The 21,463-nt window shown below is 33.3% G+C and overlaps 1 protein-coding gene across 1 annotated transcript; it reads left to right on the plus strand.

The window, feature by feature from the left end:
* Positions 1-19,647: 19,647 nt before the first annotated feature.
* LOC135141974 (pyridoxal phosphate homeostasis protein) lies at positions 19,648-20,820 on the plus strand. Its single transcript, XM_064073604.1, has 4 exons — positions 19,648-19,904; positions 19,954-20,311; positions 20,361-20,602; positions 20,652-20,820. Exons 1-4 carry the CDS (start codon positions 19,815-19,817, stop codon positions 20,718-20,720), a joined length of 759 nt encoding a protein of 252 aa, XP_063929674.1. The 5' UTR covers positions 19,648-19,814; the 3' UTR covers positions 20,721-20,820.
* Positions 20,821-21,463: the final 643 nt, after the last annotated feature.

The following is a 21,463-nucleotide window of genomic DNA, read 5'->3' on the forward strand; positions in this document are numbered from 1 at the left end:
TTCGGTTTTGAATTTCACTGGTTTATTTGATTAGATGGAAATTGAATTTTATTTTGTCATGTGATCGAATCTGTTTATAAAAATTCAAATTGACCCCGCCCACCCACCCGATTTTCCTCTTAATTACCCATTTTACTGGACAAAAAGTGGGTTTTATGTTGATAAACATTGGAATCTAGACGAAAAGGTAAAACTAACCCCACCCACCTCCTCTTTTGGATGTCATTGGTTTTTTGATTAGTTTGAATTAGTGGTACGGAATATGTTTTTTTTTTATATAAAATTTAAAACACATTTACTATGTACAATTTCAAAGTGGCGTCCTCATATTATTGGTGGGGATGATTAGACAAAGTATGGTCAGCGTCTTACCATGTACACGATATTCCTAACACACATATAAAATTTGACAATCGGTCTAGTAGTTTCGGAGACAGATAGACATACGAAAACACGGGACCTATTTGTCTGCACATCTTACACAGAATGTGTGAAAACTAATTGCGAAAAATAAAAAAATCTTGAAAAGAAAATCTGGTAAAGTCTAAGCTAAAAGCCAAAAATGCAATAAACATGAAACCATGTTGTATGAATGTACGTGACAACAGTTTTTGCCTAATTTACCGCCATAAGCCTTGTTTGGTTGCACGCACCTTCTAAGTGCAAATCCACCATGAACTAACTCTTGCATTAAGAAATTTCAATTAATATTAACGCAAAGTTCCAATTATTCGAAACCAATTATTCGTAATTCTCAATTAAGCGATACGAAGTGTTATAAGGTAATAATGCTACAAGATAGTGAGAACTTTCTTGTACACACAATCCAATTATTCCTTGTTAAAGACCCAAGGAGTTAAAAATAAATTCCTTCATTATTCTTCTAAAGAAAATAATATCTATAATTTACCAAAAAAATCTATTTGTGTTACAAATCGTTTTCACTACATTTTTTGCATTGCTATTATACACAAAGTGTCCAAAAATAGCAAAAAATTCGAATCAAAAATAAAGTAGAAAAAGTATTAAAAAGGATGTCTTTATTTGCGGCTTTATTTTATGGTTTGTGTGAATATATGTTATCAACGTAAGCAATAAATTCTTGAATTAGTATAATCGATCACTGGGGGCGAAACATATTTTCACACTCGTTCAAATGAAAAACTGAGTTAATGTCGTTATTTTGAACGTTTTTCATATACAGAGTGACGTCAAATCGAAGTGTTCCCCACGGGAATGGTCGGTTCGGCCTTAATTAAAATAAATGGTGGAATAAACATAAGTCGATTAAAATTCATAAGGACTTTTCTAAACAAAATTTAAATTAACTCCTCATCGAATGCTGTGCTAAAGATAAATTTAGTGGGATTATTATAGAGCGTTTTCCACTTAGCACAAAGTGCTTCAATTTCCCTTCATAAACAGTGGGTGAGCCGCCAGAATCCGACTTCTTATTCGTAAACGAAAAGAGAGAGACAGACAGACGATGAAACACCATCACCAGCTTTTTACACTTTACACGACACGAATTCGAGTGCAGAGCACGCGAGCTTTGATTACGATATTTGTAAATATGACAAAATACACTTTGTATTTTATAAACTGTTGAATGGCGGGATTTATGGCTGTAGAATCTAATTTTGGAATCGATTATTAGATAAATGGAACGGTTTTGCGTGCTACCGGCTCTAAAACCGAAATATAATTATTCTGAAATACGACAGGATATCGATTAACTCGTCTAATGAGCCGAATAATTGAATTTGTTGGTCTTGAGGCGAGATGGGAAGCTTTTATGAGGTTCGGTACAGTTTAAATCATTGCCATTTTACATAAAAACCGTTTATTATTACCGTTAGAAAAACCAGAAGCGTTATTGGTTAAATATTCGGTCATACTGTAGAACACGAGCCAAGGAAAAGACGACTGAAATAAATAATTCATATACAATTCTAAGACATATTCCACATCCCGCAATGCTCTCCCAAACTGCCGTTTATTCCCAGTCCCAATTTACCCACAAATCAAGCCGTCCTTATCCAAAAGATAACTCCATAACAAGAATCGTATCTTTATCGACCCGATACGTCCGAGTAACCCGAGCTGGAATCAAATAACGATAAGATTTAAGGTCGGGGGTGCATGTTTGGTTGCAATTACCGGCGGATGCGCCGCTTTTGACCCCATAATTCAGGTCTTATCTCGATAATTAGCTTTAATGAGTTAAAAAATTGAATGGTTGTTGCGCATCGTGACCTCGAGCCAACGCTATCTTAGCCACACACGCACATACTTGTTAACACGTCCAACATTTGTAGCTGATGGATTTATCTAATCTAATCCGTTTATAAATAAATTCATGGCTCGCACTCACCCCCACAGACATCTGCTCGCCATTATGATGCATCACACGATCAGATTGCGTTAAGTGGAGGAAAATCTTGTGCCGTTTTTACGGCATGCCGAGGTAATGTATAGCATCTGGACCGTTTTGCTTTTCGGCATCTAAATGGTCCTGACGGGGACATTAAGGTTTCGAGGTATTTATGGAAATATGGAATGGAAATGGTGTGATTTGGACATGGTTCTAAGCTCGGTGCTTTTTGTTGTTTCGTGGGATGAGATCTTGCAGCGATTCACATTTGAATTTCTTGTTTTGGAAACAGGTGTTTTGCTTTCATGCTGGTCGCCTTTTCAGAGTTCCTATTTCTTCCTGGTAGCTATTAATTTTTACATTTGTTTTCAGTGTCAGGTAATAATACGGGCCATTAAATTTCTAATCTTCGGAGGAGTTGCGGTTTTGGGATTGGAGGATTGAGGGTCGAAGGCCAAATCGATGCGAGGGTGGTCTGTTATGGCCCATCTGAAACAAAACTGGGCTAAACGTACACAAAAAATTACATTCCTTCGTTAATAAGACCCACTGGTAGTTGGGTAAAACTTGGTGTTACTAAACTTACAGGTGTCCACGATTTAAACCTCAATTTTCGTGGGAGGTTTAAGGAGACAAAATAACGCCTTTTGAAAATTATTTGATAATTTCTAAAAAAATTGTTGTTCTGAACTACGATTATTTTCCTGTTTTCTCGACGTTTCTAGACTTCTAGTGTACAAAAAAATAGGTCTCCCGTTTCAGTCTGTCTGTCGTCTATCATCTGTACTAGTATTTATTAGTTAATCTCCGAAACTACTGGATTAATTGTAGTCAGATTTTATAAGTATTTTAGAAATATCGTGGAGATGTTTTGTCTGATTATTATCTCCATCAACAATTTGACGACCTTATTTCAGAATTTTGTATGCTAAATGATATTTAAATTTTATAATAATAACATACTGCTGCATTTGTGGTTTATGAATCCGCCTTCATTTTTCACCCTAGAGATTCAGTCAACACTGTATAACAACAAGAATGTAACCAAATAGGTACCTTCATGTTTTCTCGACGGATCATTGGCCCTAGATTACGAAAAAAAAGGTCCCACGTTTCGGTATGTCGATTCATGTGTCTGTCTGTGCGTCGCCTGTGCCGATTTTTGTTAGACAGATAATCTCCGAAACTACTGGACCGATTGATCGTATATATGGTAATCGGTATCCATATTTTGTCTAATCATCCCCAATAACAATGTAATGATGTCACTTCGAAATTGTATATAGTATCACGTATCTATAATTTAAGAATCCGTGTTGAGTTTTTACCATGGACATCCAGATTTTTGGAAAAAAAATCAAAATCGTATGACAACATTTTGTAAAACTGTAAAACTGAATGCTCTGAAATCTTGCAAACGTTTCAAGGTTATCATAAACATGATAAATCGTTAATCAAAATTTATCCTTTTATCCCCTCCCAAAAAATTGATGACGTTACCACAAAATTTTGCAGAATAATCTTATTTAAAATAAGCAATATATAACTCCATACTTGTGATTTATTAATGCATTCGTAGTTTTTATAATGATGTACTTACAGAGGTAACTCAAAAAAACTGATCAGATCAAGAACGATTCACCCCATTTTCTAGTAGCCAAAATTGTTTCTGAGATTCACTTTTTTTAAAACATAAATACATTTTTTTGTTAATAATTTGGAGTCTCAGGAGCAGCGGTGACTTATTTTTAATAACACCTGCACACACTCACTGCGCTCGCATTCTAAGTGTGCTAAGTTTCATGTAAGTAATTATAATTAAGAAAGAATATCAGCAAACTTGTCTACGTTTCGTTGTAATAATAAGTCTCTAGATTTATTACTTAAAAATAATAAACGTTTTGAAGGCGTTCCGGTTGCTGGGGTCTTTTCGATTTTAATATTCAGAAACATTTTCAAGAATCACTTTTTACTTCCCGAGCGTAAACTAAGGAAATATAGTACACAATCGAGTCCATCGGACGAAATGCCACTTTATGTTTTCTCGACGTTTCATGACCCCTACAGTACGAAAAATGTAGTACTCCCGCTTCCGTCTGTCTGTTTGTCTGTATCCTTTTTATTAGACACGTAATCTCCGATTTTGTATGTACATATATTAGAAATATCATGTAGATGGTTATATGCTACTCAAAATTTGGATAATCATCCCCATCAACAATTTCATGACGTCATTTCAATGAATTGTATTTTAAGATGACTTGAATGTTATATAAAATATACTTCTATACTTGTAATGTACGAATTCGCTTTCAGTTTTTTCGCTAAATGTTTAAATTTTCGCAAAAACATTTGCAAGGTATAATAATTTTATATTAACTATATCCAACAGAAGTCCCCATGGCGCAGTGGCCAAGTCGGGAAAAACGTGTTTTTTTTCTTGCATTGGGAAAACGCTGCGACTACTTTTCTTTTGTGCTGTTGATGATGTCATTACAAATTTTTTATTGGTCAAATTAACGACGAGTCACTCCACTTTCTCGAAAATGTGGACAACACATCTTTATAATAATAATGATAAAATAAGCATTATAATATTCAGAACATTTTGTTCGATTGTGGTTTAATTAATAATTTTAGTCCTGTGTTTTGAGAAGACAAACTCATTTAAATCAAACTAATTTCTACGTGACATTCTTTCGATGTATAAACACAAATACACACTTGAACTTCAGATTGCTATTACCTAGTACTGAAGGACATTTTATCACGTTAGTTATGTGCTTTAAATATATTCTACATTGTCCGTACGGCTCAAAGGCTGCGGGGGTGTTATTTATGCCGCTGGTTTTTACTTTACAGCGGTTATCACAAAACGAAAATCGTAAAATTAAATTTTATATATTTTTTAAAGAACTAGATTTCTCGGATTATATTTATAGCCTTCGACGAATTTTTTTATTTTGTCAATTTAAGAACGATTTCTGAAAATATCTCATTTAATTGTAATCAAATATGAATAATAATAATAATCATATTTAAAAGATTTTGTTCCATTGTAGCTTAATTAATAATTTTAGTCCTTGGCTATGAGGAAACAACTTATTCAAATTAAACAAATTTCTACGTGACATTCTTTCGATGTATAAACATAAACAATCGAAGTGAAGTATCTACACTGATACACTCTTTTCCGTTGGTTATTTGCTTTAAATATATTTGATATTGTCCGAATGTCTGCGAACAGCATCTCCTTGGAATTTGCGCCCCCGCAGCGCAAGTGGTTTGAGGTGTCATTTACACTACTGGTTTTTAATATAACTGTAAAGTTTATCAGAAAAAAAAAATATAATTTTTCAAAGAAGCGGAATTTGTTGGACTCTACTTTAAGAGTGAGGGAAGTGCTGTCGAAGTAACCTGTGACCAATTTTTACTTCCCGAGCGTAATCAAAGGAAGTATTGTAATCGAGTCCGTCGGCCGACTCTCTACTTTTACGTTTTCTCGATCTTTCATGACCCCAAGAGGACGAAGAAGTAGGTCTCCCGTTTCCGTTTGTCTGTCCGTCTGTCCGTCTGTCTGCCGTCCCGGATTTGTATTAGACAGATAATCTGCGAAAGTACTGGACCGATTGTTGTGAAATTTTGTACTTATATTAAAAATATCATGTAGATGGTAAAACGCTAACCAAAATTTGTCTAATCATCCCCACCACTAATGCGATGACGTCATTTCAAAATTGTACATAGTAAATGGGTTTTAAATTGTATAAAATAACATAGTACTACACATGTAGTTTATGACTCCGAATTGAGTTTTTACCCAAAACGTCCAGATTTTTGGAAAAAAAATCAAAATTATGAAACAACATTTTGCCATTTAATTTTGAATCTGCAAAACCGAATGCTTTGAAATCTTGCAGATGGTTTACTGTTATGATAAGCATGATAAATTTGTATTCAAAATAAATTTACTTACACCTTCCAAAAAATTGATGACGTCAGCTCAAAAGTGCACCGAATAAATTTTATCTAAAATATACAAAATATGATGAGTCTGTAGTTGTAATTTATCATTTCATTCATATTTTTTGGATTTGCATATACAGGATGACCCAAAAAAATTAATGAATGCGTGAATTTATTTTATTGATTTAATCAGGAACTACAAAACCGAATGCTTTGAAATCTTGGAGATGTTTTAAAGTTATCATAGCCATGGTAAATTTATAGTCAAAATGTATTTGCTCATCCCCCCCTAAAAAATTTATGACGTCATTTCAGAATTTTGCTGAATAAATCCTATCTTAAATGTGCAAAATATGATGAGTCTGTAGTTGTGATTTATCATTCCATTCATATTTTTTGGATTTACATATACAGGGTATCTGAAAAAAATTAATGAATGTGTGAATTTATTTTATTGATTTAATCAGGAATTGCAAAACCGAATGCTTTGAAATCTTGAAGATGTTTTAAATTTATCATAAGCATGGTAAAATTTTGATCAAAATGTATTTACTCATCCCCCCTCTAAAAATTTGATGACGGCACCGCAAAATTTTGCTGAAAAAATGCCTAAATGTGTAAAGAATGATGAGTCTATACCTGAGATTTATCACTGCATTATTATTTTTTAGATTTAGACTGAGTCAATTAATTTTATTGATTAAATCAAGAATTACAAAAAAAAAATACGAAAAAAGGCATAATAGGCTTGCAATCGTCACGTTCCCGACAGCGAGGGAAGTACTGTCCAAACTCTAAACTCTTTAGACCAATTTTTTTAGACAGTTAAAATTCTCTCATTAATAATAATTTAGGTTCCCAGGGACACCGCATTTTGAATGTTCCTTTTTGAATTAGTACTTAATTAAATAATTAAAAAAGCCCCAGGGACACTATAACAGTGATCACAAACAATCTTTAAACTCACATTTTTAATTAACAACAATTTTTTTCTTGAAAATTTAGCTTCTCAGTGATACCAGTCAATATTTTTTTCACTTACACCTGAAGGTGCTCGCTGTGCTCGCCTTTTAAATTTCGTTTTTTCAACTTTATTCTCATAGAACAGTGCAAGAAAAAATTTCAGCAGAGTTATTTTGGTTCTATTATAAGAATACAACTCTAAACTTAAACACTTAGAATACGAGCGCAGCGAGCACGTCATGGTTAATATGATCACATAGGTTTGCTTTATTATAATAACTCTATAAACCTCCCCGTGAAGTTAAAATATTCTAAAAAATCAACTTCCAAAGTAGAATTTTTTTAGAAAACTTAAATAAAATATGAATCAGTTAATTTTATTGATTAATTTTTGATAAAAATTATTATCAAAGGAATATGACCTGATCAAATCTAACCCCCACTATGACCTGACAAGCATCAGGTCGCCGCTCTGAGTGTGAGGGAAGTACTGTATAAATTCTTTATCCTATTTTTTATGTATCATAAATTCACTGTCAAAATATTACAGTGAAGCATTTTGCGAAAGTCTATAATTTCATGTTTGTAGTTTAAAGTTATAGCGAAGATAGTAAAATGTAACCAAAAATTGGCAATTCATCCCATCAATGCAACCGATGACGTCGGTTCTTAGTATTTCAGTGTACTTATGAACGCATTCTCATCAAACAATGATAGACGTTAGATTTTTAAACGTCACTTTAATATTCTTGTTCCTTGCATATTCTGTGTGCTTGTTATTAAAGCCAGTCCGCCCCTGATTGTGCTACTGTCAAAAGATGATAAATCAACTTATCGTACAGCAGCAGTTCGTTACGATGATCGACTCAACTTGTAAATGAGATAACTTTAAGATGTTGTTTGTTTATCGGACGTGTAATTGTTTTCTAATTTAGGACTAATTTAGACTTGACGGATTGAATGGCTTTGTTTATTGTGTTGTATGTCAAAAGATGTTTATTCGAGGAAAAAAAATGATTTATTCTTTAATTAACGTTATTATAAGTTTCGAAGAATCGCAATTAAATGAAATAGAACTAGCGAGATTTAGAGCTATTGATGATGTGTTAACTGTGTCTATTTATCCTTTTCAATTTGGAGAATCATGTCATTAATATCAATTGATGATTCTTATAGCTTTCACACTATTTATTATGTAACGTTTTTCTATTTTTATTTACTACTTGAAACGGTACTAACTCAATTAATTGATGACTTTAATCTTGGTAAGCTGATGGGATACATGACTTTGCTTCGAGGATTTCTTTCGAAGAAATATCAGGATAATTAAGCCATGGGATAAATCGTTACCAACAGCGAAATATAGATTTGGGCAATTTTATGAATTGTTTATAATTAATGTTTAAACGTATGTGACAGCAAAACAGAAACGCTAGCAGAACTTTAAAAGAGAATGGAAACATTATTGATCGACCGTTACAGGTCCCTGAGTTTCTAGACGTCTTCACCCTTCTACTTATTCTTCACCTTTTGTAAAACTAACCAAGTTATTCCCTTCACATAATTTTCTTATTTGTGTATAAGCTTCTCACAAGTAGATTTATCATTGTCTTTGTAACGGTGCTCAAAAATTAACATTACTATTATTTTCTTTATTATTACCCATTAATTTTGGAATGAACTGCGATATGATAAATGGGAGGTATTTCGGATCTTAATGTTAATTAGTTTAATTAAAGAGTTTTTTCTTTTATGCTTCTTAATATTATTGTTATTGTGTTATTATCTTATCTCACTGTACTTTCTCAATATTAATTGTTTCACAGTTGTTTAAGATTTATTTTTGCATGATGCAATGTGCAATAATCTCAGCTTTTAAACAAACATCGCTTAAAAAAATAATTATTCTAGCAAAATACTTAGTTACAGATAAATTAATAACAGCACAAAACCTATTAAAAATAAGTCGTTTGAAAAATTTCGCTTAGTTGACGTTAATTAAGGCACTAATCGCCGTCAACTAAAAACAATCAGGGGTGGGATGTGGATGATAATCGCGTTTTTAAAGCAATGTGTTTATTTATCGTTCCAATTACGACTAACACCTTCAAACTAACAATGAACTCATCTTCTGAGAGCGCCTCGGAGCGAAATAATGGCGAATAATTTACGAGCGTGAACATTACCAGATGGACTCCCACACTTATCGAAAAATTAAAAGAATTCCAGAAAAAATCCATCACTCTCGAGTAGCTCTAAATTTCCGAATCCGCGTAAAAAAGCCACATCTGGCGTTCCGCCCACCCGGCAATAAATAACACCACTCAGAACGTGTTAAAAAAATCTACAGATAATGAGATAATTTTTACCGTTCGTGCGGCCGAAAATTTAATCCGTCATCGGCATGTTAAGTGCTCTATTTTAGTAGGGTGCAAAAAGCGTCGGGAAGCTATGATTTTATTGGCAGTCCTAAGAGGACAATACTGCCAACAGTTCAACACCACAAAGTACGCTTTCAGCTTTTTAAAATGGCCCCCTTAGCCCCAAATGACGATCGATCTAGCGCTAAATCTGCGGAATTGCGATGGGCTTTGGAGACCGCAGTTTACGACCGGGCGAGAGCTGAATAATATCCGAGTGACAGGAGATTTTTTTCTTTTTTTTGGAAGAGAGAGAGATGAGTTAATGCATTGACCTCGGTGTTATCGAATTTTCAATTGAATTTTGTATGATGCAACGAAAATAATGTGTTACGTTTGAGTGTAATTTATTAATTACCCCAATTAAGATAGGGTTATTTATAAACAAAGTTGGGAAATAAGTCAAAGTCAATTTGTTGGGATTATTACTTTTTATTAGAGATTGTTCTAATTATGTGAAAATGATAAGGCATGTGATTGTTTAATGGGTATTTTAGATAAGGAGCCTCAATATTTGGAAACATATGACTTACGAGGAGTGACCCGGAACCAACGGCAATTATCTGAAAAAAATCATGCGCTTAATTTATATATAACAAAAGAAGAGCAAAAAATATGCACAATTTAAGACTCGATTGTATGTCTGATTTGCAACTTACTGGTTAAAATGCAGCAGGCACAATTATGGTTTCTTCGAATTCATAAAATTGCACTCGAGGGAGGTTGTGGAACCGATAAATCATGCCGTAAACTGATTCATGCTATGCAAGTTGAACCACATGTGTCATACTACTATCTCGTATTAGCATAGTGACATAACCTTATAACACCATTTTACATTTCCGTAATTATATGAACTATAAAAGAATAAATACACTGACATTTATCTGTTAGTTTCAGTTAGAGCTGCCCCATTTTAAGAATAAAAATTATTCATCGCCCCCCTGGAGGTCTATAATTTACGAGAAAACAAGAAAGGTGCAGTGACCCATTTTTATAATTTCTTTATTTCTACGTATCTTATATTAATGACGTGAAAAATTTTGTAGTAAATAAGACATCTTAGGCATACAATTAAAAATAACGAAATACTTAGAATTATAATTACACAATACACATGCATTAAGTACTTTTTTGTTTGCCGCTTGCATCACATAGTGTAATGATTTATTCAGGCGTTCATTAATAGTTTCCCAAAATTTTCTTATTTTTTCCCTATGCTTTCGCCGTCCCCTTATTTTTATAGAACGCCCTCCCCTCAATTAAAGCTCAGCATTTCAGCGCTACCCCGAATCGTTTCAACGCCCCCAGGGAGCGATATTCCCCACTTTGAAAACTAGTGGTTTAAAACATTGATCAAATATGTACCGGAAGAAACGCCTATCACATACATATACATACATTAAAGAAAAATAATGTCTTGTGGTTTTAACTCTGGTTTGAAAATTGATTTCTTAGTCATCAGTTGTACCAAACTAAATGTTTTTTCAGGATTAATTAATACATGTAACCATCTGTGGTCACTAATGTCGTGCGAATAACACAATTTGTAATTGAGTCATTCTGTCTTCTCTGAAATGACAAGTTTAAGGCTGCGTCTAAAATATATCACAGCAGTTTTTAACAAAATTAATAGATATTAATTGCTGACAATTTTGTAAGCCCAATATTTGAAATTGCCACCCAAAAGTGCAAAAACGAAGATTTTTAACATAGGTTTAAAATTTTATGTCAATTCATTAAACAACTAGTCATGTAGAGAAATAATAAATAACTTACATTTAAAAGATACTTCTTGTCAAAACTTTATTTGGCTATTTACGTATTCACTAAAAAATAACATTCCTATTGGAGCAGAAAGAGTTTATGATTGAGTTGTAGGTATTTTTGAAATGGACGATTCAAACGGTCTGAGATGAATTCCGGGAAGAATTTCCTCACAATTTTGTCGAATATCCCTAGGGGCGGATGGGACCTAGTGAACCAGCGCGGGAAAAATTTAAACATTTGTTTTTGAAGTAGTTCAAAAGAATCTCGGGGATTCCTTGTGTCTGGTTTTTGCAGTAGTTTGAAAGAATCTTAAGGGCCCCTTGTGTTTTGTTTTTGAAGTAGTTTCAAAGAATCTCGGGCACTGCTTTTATTTTGTTTTTGAAATAGTTTTAAAGAATCTTGGGGACCCCATCTATCTGATTTTTGAAGTAGTTTGAAAGAATCTTAGAGATCCCCTGTCTTGTTTTTAAGGTAATTTGAAAGAATCTCGAGGATTCCTTGTGTTTTGTTTTTGAAGTAGTGTAAAAGAATCTCGGGGACTCTTTGTGTCTGATTTTTGAAGCAGTTTGAAAGAATCTCGGGCACCGTTTGTATTTTGTTTTTGAAGTAGTTTGAAAGAATTTCAGGGACCCCATGTGTTTTGTTTTGAAGTAGTTTAAAAGAATCCCGGAGACTCCTTGTGTCTGGTTTTTTAAGTAGTTTGAAAGAATCTCGGGGACCCCTTGTGTTTTGTATTTGAAGTAATTTGAAAGAATTTCAGGAACCCCTTGTGTTTCATGTTTGAAGTAGTTTCAAGAATCGCGACTACCTCTGGTGGGTCTTGTTTTTAAAGTAATTTGAAAGAATCTCGGGCACCGCTTGTATTTTTTTTTTTTTTGAAGCAGTTTGAAACAATCTCCCAGTTCTATTGTCTTGTTTTTAATGTAATTTGAAAGAATCTCGGGGATCGCTTGTGTGTGTTTTTTTTTAAGTAGTTTAAAAGGATCTCGGGAATCCCTTGTGTCTGTTTTTTGAAGTATTTTGAAAGAACCTCGGGGGTCCCTTGTGTTTTATTTTTTAAGTAATTTGAGAGAATCTCAGGGACTCCTTTTCTTGTTTTTGAAGTAAATTGAAAGAATCTAGGAGTCCCGTGATCAGGGGCGGATGGAATCTGCTGAACCGGCGCGGGAAAAATTTGAACCGGCGCTTGAAAGGCCTAAATTCTACTTCATTTAAAAGTATATAAAACTTGGATTCGGACACTGGAGTTCGGTGCCACGGGTACTGGCGTCTCTGGAAAATTCCCGTTTTCCAGATGGTCCCACTTTTGCAACTCATTACTACAATGTGTGACAAAGTTCCAGGAAACCTATAAATAAGGGAACTCCAGAATATATCCGAACTGTCAGACAGATAATGGAGCAGACCTCTACAACATCCATTTATTCTCAAAAAGTTGGTATTTGATCAACAACGGATAGTAGGGCCTATAATAATAATAAGCTTTATTATCCAACGAACACCTTGGGTCGTGGGTTCGATTCCCGCCCTGCTCTGGATGCGTCCCCCGTTAACCTGGAATTAGGCCTCCGGCGCCTGTTGGGTAACGTTATTCAATAAAAATAAAAAATAAATAAAATGACAAAATATCAGTGATATCAGGAGAAAAAGTAAATAAATAAATTAATCAAGTCGGCACTATTGATAACAATCAGCAAACAATATTTTTGCAACTTACAATAAAACCCTTTGTAGGTTATATACATGTATTATAATCATTAAAGGTGATCATAGCAATAATGATTACGTGATTAACTGACTTATTTAATGAAATCTTCTTCAACGTAACCTAACCACTACTAAATATTAGCAAGAAATTTTGGTAGATTTTATACCACAATTTTGGGACAATCAATTAGAAATAGGTTGTTTTCAACAAGACGGGACTACAGCGCGTTCGCTAGGATCACAATATCAATATTACGGCAATCTTTTGACAACAGGATCATAATTGTATCCAAGGATGACTGCATTGCACATTGTTTTAAAAAACGGACTAAAAAAATCTGAAAGATGATTCGTCAACAAAGTAAAAATGTAGTTTATGACACATATATGTACTTAGCTTGTATCTTTGTGTCATTTATTGCCTATTCTTATCACTAAAAGCAAAATGCTGTATCGTCAACAAAGTAAAAATGTAGTTTATGACATATAAGGGGCAATTCTGAATCAAAGTTGTTAAATTTAAAGGGTGTTAAATTGCAAATTTCCATAGTAACGAGTTAAATTCGTAAATCTGATTGGCTGTTTATTTTTTAACAACCTTTAAATTTTAACAGGTTTGATTCAGAATTGGGCCTATATACTCTTGTATCTTTGTGTCATTTATTGCCTATTCTTATCACTAAAAGCAAAATACTGTAACTGTGTAACTATTACACAATCTACATAATGAATATTTTCAGCATGACAGCGCAACAGCTCATTCAGCTTAAACAAGTTTGAATTTTATTATTATGACTTAGCTCTCACCTCGATGACCTGATTTGACATCTTTAGATTATTTCTTGTTCCCGACTTTAAAAAACATTATTTTTAAACAATTAGTGAATACAACTGAAGCCCTAAAGTGTTTCGCCGGAAGTTCTTACTTGAGTATTTGAAAATATCGAGCCTGGGGCCAAACAGACAATTGTAAATTCATACTTAGCTTTCTAAGTTTAGGCTATATTTAAGTTATGTTGTGCATGTAAAAATGTACTGCACATTTTTAACAACAAAGTGAATTACGTGCTAAATTGATTAAAATTTTATATTATTTTAAAATTAGAAACTGTCGTCTGGAGTTGTTCTGTCAACAAATTTCCAAATAAGAAAATCACCTGGTATTGTATACTAAATTTATTCCATTTAATCAGATATGTATGTGCACAGAAAAATTCTAAACAAGCGATAATTTAGGTAAACGAAAATTCTGAAATCTTTATCATCTATTTACAAGCACACGAAAGTTATAGCCCATTTCCCCATTACGCCCAATATCCATCCAAAGAAATAACGTTGGTCCTAAATTAAAATCCTCCTCGAAACCCCATAACCATTCCTCTTTATGGCGTCTCCTAAACCATCAAATAATTAGACGAAGAAAAAATTACCATAAACTCACACATTTGCATACATTATAATTCATAACGAGTTTATTAAAGTAACAATTTCTAACACCCAACCCCTCGAATAAAAAAATCCACAAAATCGATCGTCTTTATGGCCCGTACAAATTACGATCCAAATCAAACGAAACGCCATTAACTACCAAATAAATTTATATTTCACAAGCGATTAATTTCGGAGCACACAATGCTCCGTATAATGGCAGTGCATTATCCACTCTATTATATGGTAAGGGCTGTATTGTGTCACTAAGTTGCCTATAATTGTTAACAACAGATGACTCTTCACGCACCGTTGAATACGTCCGTCCGTCTGCCTCTGCCGTTCCACGATGTGATTTCAGCACGCGTTGGACGAAAATTCCACAAGCGCCCAACCCCGACCGCCGTAATGTCTGCACCCCGCTGAAATCTCACGCTGAAACGTAAAAGTATCCATTTCAGCGTGCTTTTTTGATCCCTGCCTCGGACGACTGGTCTTCCACGATATCTTTACAGCGTTTTCTAGGTAAAACTAATAGTTCTCACGCTGACCGCCCTAGAAATCTCATCATGAAGCTATTAAAGCTTGCTTTCTGGTTTGTATTTTAAAATTAAATGTGTTTAAATTATGTTTTTACTGTATTTCCTAACAAATGTCTTTATTTGGGGTTATAATACCTGAAAACGATCGTTATCTGCATGGGTTTTGTGTGGAGTGGTTACTTTAGACGCGTCCAATATGAGCTTGTCGTTCGGACTTTGGCACAATGAGGAGCTAATTTTCAAAGGAGCTGCAACCATAAAGCTTTGACGGACGATATTGTGCTAATTTACGCACGAATTAGCTTGTAAACACCTTGTGTGCAGCTTTTCGGGTTGTGCAATAACAGAAAAGCTATTTTCCAAGCGAAAGGTGTTTCATTGACCGGAAAAAACGCTAAATTTAATTTATGGGCTGTGAGATTCACAACAAAACAGGAGTCAACCAGGACTTAATAAGTTTTTGAATTTGGCGATACATTTGTGAGAAATTCGTTGTTAATAATTTTACACATTTTTTTTTTGGTAGCAAAAATTCATCACAGTATTAAGCAAATGCTACTATGTACTTTTTTTAAACAATATTGCATTGTGAATGTTACAATATTCCAAGAAACAGATGTACGCGCCATCTATGAATCACTGAACAAGTTAGATACATGTGTTATTGTAATATTTCAGATAAACAATATATTTGAAATTAACCCAATAAACTAAATGTTAAGGGTCAATTTATACAATATTTTAACCAAGATTAGATTTTAGTAAACTTGACAAAAGCGAATATAAAAATTTTACTTTTACTTGATATCTATAGTTTTTTAACCTAACCTATGTTCTTTTATTTTTAACGCCACAGTGTATTTTCTTATAAATTTAAAAATATTTATTTTAGCTAATGCATTTTTCGTAAATATTAATAACTTTTTGAGATTCCGTCATTAAATTTCTTTAAATTTTTCCAATGGGAGTTAGTAAATAAAGAGTGAATGTCCTATAAATGTCAAATTAATGCTGGCGTCTCACTAAAATTTTTAATAAAGCAATTATATAATCATTCTTATAAACAATAAATTTGATGAACCTTTAGGACAACCACTGCATAATGTTAAAAATAAGAGTGCATTAACAAACCGCAAGTAGAGGATGTCACGCAGCACATTCGGGTAAAATTTACATACCAATCCTTTGAGGTGACGTCATCAGTTTTTTGGAGGATGATTAAATAAATTTGGTTTTATAGTCTGCGCGACAATTGTATAATACAACATATACAGTGTGAATTCTTAAACAGTGAAATATTATTTAAGAACCTGAAAAGTTAGTTAAAAAGAATTTTGTCATATACACTACTAAAATTCGGAAACACAGTTAAGGTAAATCGTATTCAGTTGTCATAAAATTTGCAGATTCAGAAGTTTCGTAAATTACACTGGGCGACAAGAAATTTGCCACAATGGCAAAAATTTATTCGTTTTAGGGTACTATTAATCTTGGTAAAAACTTTTTTTTAAGTTTTCGTGTTTTCTTTTCCCGTAAAAGAAAAATTTTCATTATATTATTTAGTGTTTCAACTTCAAAAGATAACGTTAAATAAACGTTTTCATTTGAGAGATTTTTAAAATTTCGGCAATTCTTCAGAAGGATTTTTAACTGGGACACTCGGTATATCTAAAAAACTACTGTTAACATATCTTGATTTTTGCAGTCCGTATGTTTGTGGCCTAATAAATAACTAAAGATAGACAGAAACGAAAAAATAGCCCTAAGACAATAATTGTCGTAGCTCCATATGAAAAAAATTGGTCGAAAGTTGTTTAAATATACGAATTATTCCTTAAATTAATACGGCAGCAAATCCCATAGAAATAGTACAAATTAAAATGTAAAAAATTACTTGAACTAATATTTATTGACAATTCTTTTTAACGTTGAAACTGACAGTATAAAACAGTTGTACTACAACTTTTTTTTTATTGTAGTAAAAAATAAGTTTTTCTAAAACTCTTTGAAATTTGTCACTTTTTGTAGTTATTTTACACAACGTGGCTTCTGAAAAATGGCAAAAAATGACATAAGATTAATTATAAAAATTATTTTCCAATTATAAAACTAATTATGTTCACTGTTATACTGAGGTCATCAAAAATTCTTTCACTGGAACTATTAATTTTTCTTCCTTATAATGGCAATTTGTTGTTTACAGCAGTACCAGTCATGTTGTGATTCCATCATACAAAAGTTACATAAATATAAAGTTGTTGTCACTGTGTGTAATACTAATACTATAATTTATAACTGTGGCATTTAATTTCTTCAACAATTAATTTTGTACCATTGCAATTACAAAACAAATATGCGAATGTGAAGTGCGTATAAAAGAAGAGGTTTAATTAATTTTATATTTTGCAAAATATGTTCAGCTGTGATCATTAACTATTTTACGTCGAGTAGTAATATTGAATGAATGAAGTTTTGTTAATTTTAAACGTGAATTGTACTTATAAGTAATGTTAAAAATTTATTTCATCCCTTCATTACTTTGTATCTATGAAAAACAATATTTTTTCCCTTCCCCTCGCACTTTATGTAGTTAATCTCACTTCACCTTTATTTTATCCACAACAAGCCCTTCGTGACCGCTACTACCAAATTAGAGAACTCAGCCGCTGCACCAAAACCCCAAAAGCCCAAAATTAGCCACAATTTATTTATATCAGCGCTCAGGTACGTATATCCGTAACATATAATTAGAGAATCCGTTCGAAAATTACACGGTGCCACAGTGATAAATGATATTTAGTTTAGGCCAATTAAGCAAAAATCGGTGCGGCATGCCACTCCGAACGCCACAAAAGTCGAACCAAACTAAAACATACATGCGAATTTTGATCTTCTTAAAACTCAAATCAATTCGAAATTTTAAACAGTTGGAGATTTGTGAATTATTTATTGCCGAAAAAATAAAATAGCATGATGCAGTGGTTGACGTCACAAGCGTAACCCTTTACCTTCCTTGGGGGCTCCAACCGGCCTTAATTATTTTTGGTGCTTCTAAACCTAGTTAAGCTGTTATTCCAGAACACCCTCAATTACATTTCCATTCAACCGAACATTAGCCACAAAGCCATCGTCATGATATACAAACATCACGGTGCTACATGTCGTCCATTACATATGAACACCCTAAGGATTAACCCGGGAAGGAAAAACGCCCTAACATTCTAACGGCATAGAGGTGTGTATGGGGCGAAGGGAGCAACGACAAAAGAACGCTTGCCAACAATACCCACGACGATTGACAGCCCTAAACTCATTACTGTAACAAAAGACTGTCATTGCCTGCATAAAAACCTCATTAAATTCGGGCACCCTCGTTATGACTTAATAACACGCGATGGCTGGACGGACGTCCTTGGGGAAATCCGGGATTAAACGCACGAAACTGGCCAGATTTAAGAGGAAACTGGGGCAGAACCGCCAATTACACTCCACCCAATATTAAAACGCTGAAAAATTATACATTGTTGCGTAAAAAAGTAAGTCGTTTTTTGTTTTGGTTGGTAACTATAGGTAGAAGTGGCCGCCTAATTGTATATTTATTTTCCGGTTAATTAAGCGAGTTGCTCAAAAGCGCACGATGAATTCCATTAAGGAAATTACTCATGTAAATTATGGTTAATATTTCAAAAATGTTGCGCGAAATGCACAGTTAGCGTAATTAAATGACTACGTGTACTTTGTAAATAAGTATCTATCGAGAATTAATTAACAGACTTGTAATAAAGATGTTTAAACAAGTAAAACAAGTGGGTAATTTGCATGTGCATTTTACATTCGGAACCGGAATATTCTTCCTGTTGATTGAAGCAGCATGCAATTTTGCCGATTAAATTCATAAATTATGAGAATGTGTTAAATCATGACAGATCTCGCCATAATATTTATTATTTATTGTATACTAATAAATTCTACTTCGTCTTGTTGAACGTTCGGATTAGTGCCACTTTCGACTGGATGGGTTTAGAAACTTGAAATAATCCTTAATTTATAATGTTACATTTTATCGCGGCAGCTGCTGTCACTCTTAAATAATATTATCAATATTTTACTGTGTAATAACGGCTGTGAACAATTTAGTTGTGTGTGTACTGTCTTTCAGTTAATAAATACGCCATGTTAAAAAATACGAAATTTAATTTTGGTCTTACTTGAATTAAAACCGTAAACAAATTAGTTTTAAATTCAAAATAAAGCGATGAATTTTGTGCTGCCCTCTTTTAGGCAAAACATGAATTAACTGATAAAATTCGTTATAAAATTAACGTTGTCACCTTACTATAATTTCCATTTCTTTTAAATATTATTAGTCACAATTTTATACTACATCGTTCTGAATAATATTTAACAACAAACAGAAAACTGCGAAAAAAATTAGGACGCTTTTGACATGACCACCAAGTTCTGTGGCGCCACCTATAACGTGTTTATTTAAAAAATATTCAATAAACTTTCCAATGAATTTCGAAATAAACACCAGATATGATCTCATAGTCCACAATCTCAGTCTTTAGATAATTTACCAAAGAATAGTGAATACAATCTTTAAATCTCATCACAAACATTTGAGGTTAAACTTTGAAGGTTATGCTCAGAAAGATGACAGAAATCGACGTGAAACAATGTCTGAAGGCAGTTCTCACAAAAGTCGAACAGGCGTGCCAAAGACGGCCCGCGGTAAGTTATTTCTTGTTGCAAAATAAGCTCTATTGTCACTCATTACTAGGAACTACAATATGTACAACCCAACCTTGTTGCTGTCAGTAAAACGAAGCCAGTAGATTTGATTGTCCAGGCCTATGAAGCCGGTCAGAGACACTTTGGAGAGAACTACGTACAAGAACTAGAAGAAAAATCAACTAATCCCATAATTTTAGAAAAATGTAAGGAGATTAAGTGGCACTTTATTGGTCACTTGCAAAGTAATAAAGTTAATAAGGTGTTGGGTTCACCAAATATTTATTTAATAGAGACGGTGGATAGTGAGAAATTGGCTACTATTTTAAATAAAAGTTGGCCGAAATTTGGACCACCTGAGTCTAAATTGAACATCATGATTCAAGTGAACACAAGTGGAGAGGATGGTTGGTTTGTTAATTTTTATTTAAACTGTTTGTAATGAAATGTATTTAGAAAAAAACGGCGCTCCACCTAGCGATGTCATCAAGTTAACAAATTACGTTTTAAAAGAATGTCCAAATTTGCATCTAGAGGGTTTAATGACTATCGGACGGTTTGGCTATGACCCTAAAGATGGCCCAAACCCCGATTTTGTTTGTCTGAAAAATTGTAGAGATGAGGTTTGTCAGAGTTTAGGTCTTGATTGGAAGAAGGTTCATTTATCAATGGGAATGTCAACTGATTATGAGCAAGCTGTAAGTTTTCTATTTTGTTTTAATTATTCTGTAATTTTTGTATTTTCAGATTGAATTAGGTAGCACTAATGTGCGAGTTGGATCTTCTATTTTTGGAGAGAGAACTAAAAAAGAATAAAAATAGGTAAAATTGTTAGCTGCTAGGAGGAATTAAAAATAGATTTTGTAAATTGGAGATTGCGGTTATAAAATACTGAATAAATACCACAACTATGGCATTGTTTTATCTCTGTAAATATAACATGCTAACAAATGTTGCACAACTCCATAGCAATTTTATATTATTTTATTATACTCAAAATGTGGCCATTATACACACTGACAATAATAACTGACAAACTAAAAAGTGGGTACCTGAAAGATTAATATGTGGGTTCACATTTAACAATAAAAACAAGTATGTTCTGTAAACACAATAAAACTAAAAAATGATACAAAAATTTACCACATACCCAAAATTTGAGCAAGACAAATACGGGTTTCACAATAAATACACAAATACACCATTTTAAAAAATGTATATTTAACACACACATCCATTAAAATAACGTAGGATCAGACAACACAATCACTAAAGTTAAGAATAATAGTCGCAAAAGATGTATTTGTAAATATGTGCCGAAGAATACTTACCTTTTCGTCACATTAATCAACCGATGCTGGATTGTAATAACAACCACTCGACTATTGAAAATTTCAGATCCACCTAGAACTTTTGAGGTTAGGTTTTACAACACTAACCGAAATGTAGCAAAAATATTAACAAACACTAAAATGGGGCTACTTCCGACAATTTCACTAACAATAAGTCGCATATTACCTTTTTCTTGGATTCCCACTTCATTTTATCACAAAAATTAT

Source organism: Zophobas morio, unplaced genomic scaffold, assembly GCF_036711695.1.
Source record: "Zophobas morio isolate AGI-343-1 ecotype UQ-CSIRO unplaced genomic scaffold, CSIRO_AGI_Zmor_V1 ptg000004l, whole genome shotgun sequence".
NCBI classification, from domain to species: Eukaryota; Metazoa; Arthropoda; class Insecta; order Coleoptera; family Tenebrionidae; genus Zophobas; species Zophobas morio.